Genomic DNA, 2,925 nt, shown 5'->3' with positions numbered 1-2,925 from the left:
TTTTTCCTTTTTCTTCTTCTTCCCGTTTTCTATTTTGTTTTGTCTCCTCCCCCCCCCACCACCACCCCCCGCTTTGCTTTTTTTTTTTTAAGATGCAATTTGTGAAAACAGCTCTTTCAAGTGTGTGGACTCGCGAGCGACGCGGTGGTCCTTTGTATGTAAATACTGGGTGGGGGGAAAACCTCGCCCCGTCTTTGCAATTAATTGACACGTTACACCTCTCATCTTGCTCTAGAGGGCCGTTGGCTGGAAGCGCAGAGCTCCCCAAAACCCACAATTTCACATCTGCAAATACTGTCTTCATCCACTTGACTCCCAAGACCCGCCCACACGTGTCCAACCTTTGCGTTTTAATATCCCCCCCTTTTTTTCCACCCTTCGCTAGCTCCCATTCCCGCTTCCCCTCCCTCCCTCTCTTTCCCTCCCTCTTCCCCCTTGTCCCCCCCTCTCCCCAGGTTCGTGAGTGGAGCCCAGCCTTATATGGACTGATCGCTCGGGCAATGGCCCATTTTTTCCTCGCCACCAGCCGCCACTGCGCGCCAAGCGGCCGCCGGAGTCCGAGCTGACGCCGCCTTGGCACCCCTCCTGGAGTTGCCAACTCGGCCGCCGCGCGCTGCCCGCTCCCCGCTCCCGTCGTTTCCGCGTGCTCGCGGAGGCGAGACTGGTACCGCGTGGGGCTTTTTTTCTCCCCTTTCCCGCAATTTCTTCCTTCCTTTCTTTTAAAAAAAAAAAACAATAATTATCTCCATCATTAAAGCCCCTACCGACCCCTCCCCCAGCCCTCCCCCTCCCCAGCCCTCCCCCGCCCCTATTGGGGAGCGCCACGAATTGACCCAAGTGAAGCTACAACTTTGCGGCGCCAATTGCGGGGTCCCGAGCCATGTCGCTGACCAACACAAAGACGGGGTTTTCGGTCAAGGACATCTTGGACCTGCCGGACACCAACGACGAGGAGGGCTCGGTGACGGAAGGACCAGAGGAAGAGAGTGAGGGGCCGGAGCCCGCCAAGAGGGCTGGGCCGCTGGGGCAGGGCGCCCTGGACACGGTGCAGAGCCTGCCCCTCAAGAGCCCCTTCTACGACAGCAGCGACAACCCCTACACGCGCTGGCTGGCCAGCACCGAGGGCCTCCAGTACTCCCGTGAGTAGCGAAACTTTGGCCGCCGCCAGCGGTCCAGCCCGGCGGGCGCTGGGAGGGGGCGGGACGGGACCGAGCGCCCGCGGCCCGGCCCGCGCGGGGAAGGGGTCCCACGGTCCCGCCGACTCGGCCTCCTCCGCCAGCCGCCGACTCCCGGAAACGGCCGGTCTCGATTTATTTTTTCCCCGATGCAAGAGATTAAGAGAAAGGGGGAGGGAAGAGAAATACCTCCCAGGGTGACAGATGACAGCTCGGACTTAGGCTCTGGCCGACCACAAGCCCCCACTCCTCTGCCACAGCCGGGGGAACTGGCCCTCAGCTCGGCGCGAGCGGCCGGCGGGGCACCGGTAGCGGCGGGGGTGGCTCCGGGGGCCCGGGTATAAATAGCTCGCCACCCTGCCCCCTGCACGATCATAGAGGACGCTTTGTGCGTTGCGGAGGGTGTCGAGAAAGTCCGAAGGCCAAAACGAAAGCCCCCAAAAACCTGCCTTACATGACCGAGCCGATCAATGCCGGGATTGTGGGTTTTTTCTCTTAAAAATCTGCCCACGTCTTTCCGGAGAGGAAACTGCTTAAGGGGGCCGGAGCCCTTAACCCGCGCTGAGCATCCGCGCGCCACTCCCCGCGACACGCACCCACACGGCGCGAACCCTAGAACCTCGCGCCCGAGCCAGCCCTCCTGCCGCTTCTCCGCTCCCCACCCCCGCCCGGGGGTCGCCGACTGCTCGGTCGGGCGTGAAGCAGGGCCGAAGGTCAGGCGGAGGCGGTGGGGCCCGGCGGCGGCGCGGCGGGGCGCGCAGGGCCCGGCCTGGCCTGCGGGCGTCTAACTCGCCCCTCTCTCCTCCCACCCTCCCAGTTCACGGGCTGGCGGCCAGCGCAGCGCCCCAGGACTCCAGCGCCAAGTCCCCGGAGCCGTCGGCGGACGAGTCCCCGGACAATGACAAGGAGACCCCGGGCGGCGGGGGCGACGCGGGCAAGAAGCGCAAGCGGCGGGTGCTCTTCTCCAAGGCGCAGACCTACGAGCTGGAGCGGCGCTTCCGGCAGCAGCGGTACCTGTCGGCGCCGGAGCGCGAGCACCTGGCCAGCCTCATCCGCCTCACGCCCACCCAGGTCAAGATCTGGTTCCAGAACCACCGCTACAAGATGAAGCGCGCGCGGGCCGAGAAAGGTATGGAGGTGACACCCCTGCCCTCGCCGCGCCGGGTGGCCGTGCCCGTGCTGGTGAGGGACGGCAAACCGTGCCACGCGCTCAAAGCCCAGGACCTGGCCGCCGCCACCTTTCAGGCCGGCCTCCCCTTTTCGGCCTACAGCGCGCAGTCGCTGCAGCACATGCAATACAACGCCCAGTACAGCTCGGCCAGCAACCCCCAGTACCCCACAGCGCACCCCTTGGTGCAGGCCCAGCAGTGGACTTGGTGAGCACCGCCTCCGAGACTCGCGGCCCCAGGCCCAGATCCAGGCGGCGAGAAGGACTCGGTCCTGGTGGTGGTGGTTATTAATATTATTATAAATAATTATTGTGGAGTCGAGGGCGCTGGGCGGTTACCTGCGCCCTCGTGGAGCGGCTGATTCGCGCAGCCAGCCGTGTCCCCATGCCTCTCTTCGCCCGAACCTTTGCGGAGGGCTGAACTCTAAGCCGTGTTTACAGAATGTTTGCGCAGCTTCGCTTCTTTGCCTCTCCTTTGCGGGACCAAATCGTGCCACGTTCACATCCTCACTTGAGAAATAAAAGAGAGAGTGCACGCATCCCCCTTCCACCACCACCACCAACAACACCTTCCGCGTTTGT

General features: G+C 63.5%; 1 protein-coding gene across 2 annotated transcripts; it reads left to right on the top strand.

Moving 5' to 3' along the window:
• Positions 1-452: 452 nt before the first annotated feature.
• NKX2-2 (NK2 homeobox 2) lies at positions 453-2,619 on the top strand. 2 transcript variants are annotated; one of them, XM_056121524.1, is made up of 2 exons: positions 453-1,139; positions 1,993-2,619. In XM_056121524.1, the coding sequence occupies exons 1-2, from the start codon at positions 881-883 to the stop codon at positions 2,553-2,555; spliced, it is 822 nt and encodes a 273-aa protein (XP_055977499.1). In that variant the 5' UTR covers positions 453-880; the 3' UTR covers positions 2,556-2,619. The 2 variants fall into 2 exon arrangements, with proteins under 2 accessions (XP_055977499.1, XP_055977500.1); XM_056121525.1 differs by lacking the exon at positions 453-1,139 and adding an exon at positions 1,574-1,778.
• The last annotated feature ends 306 nt before the right edge of the window (positions 2,620-2,925 follow it).

This window comes from Sorex fumeus, unplaced genomic scaffold (genome assembly GCF_029834395.1).
Source record: "Sorex fumeus unplaced genomic scaffold, SorFum_2.1 ptg000044l, whole genome shotgun sequence".
Lineage (NCBI taxonomy): Eukaryota > Metazoa > Chordata > Mammalia > Eulipotyphla > Soricidae > Sorex > Sorex fumeus.
This window is presented reverse-complemented; position numbering and strand designations above follow the sequence as displayed.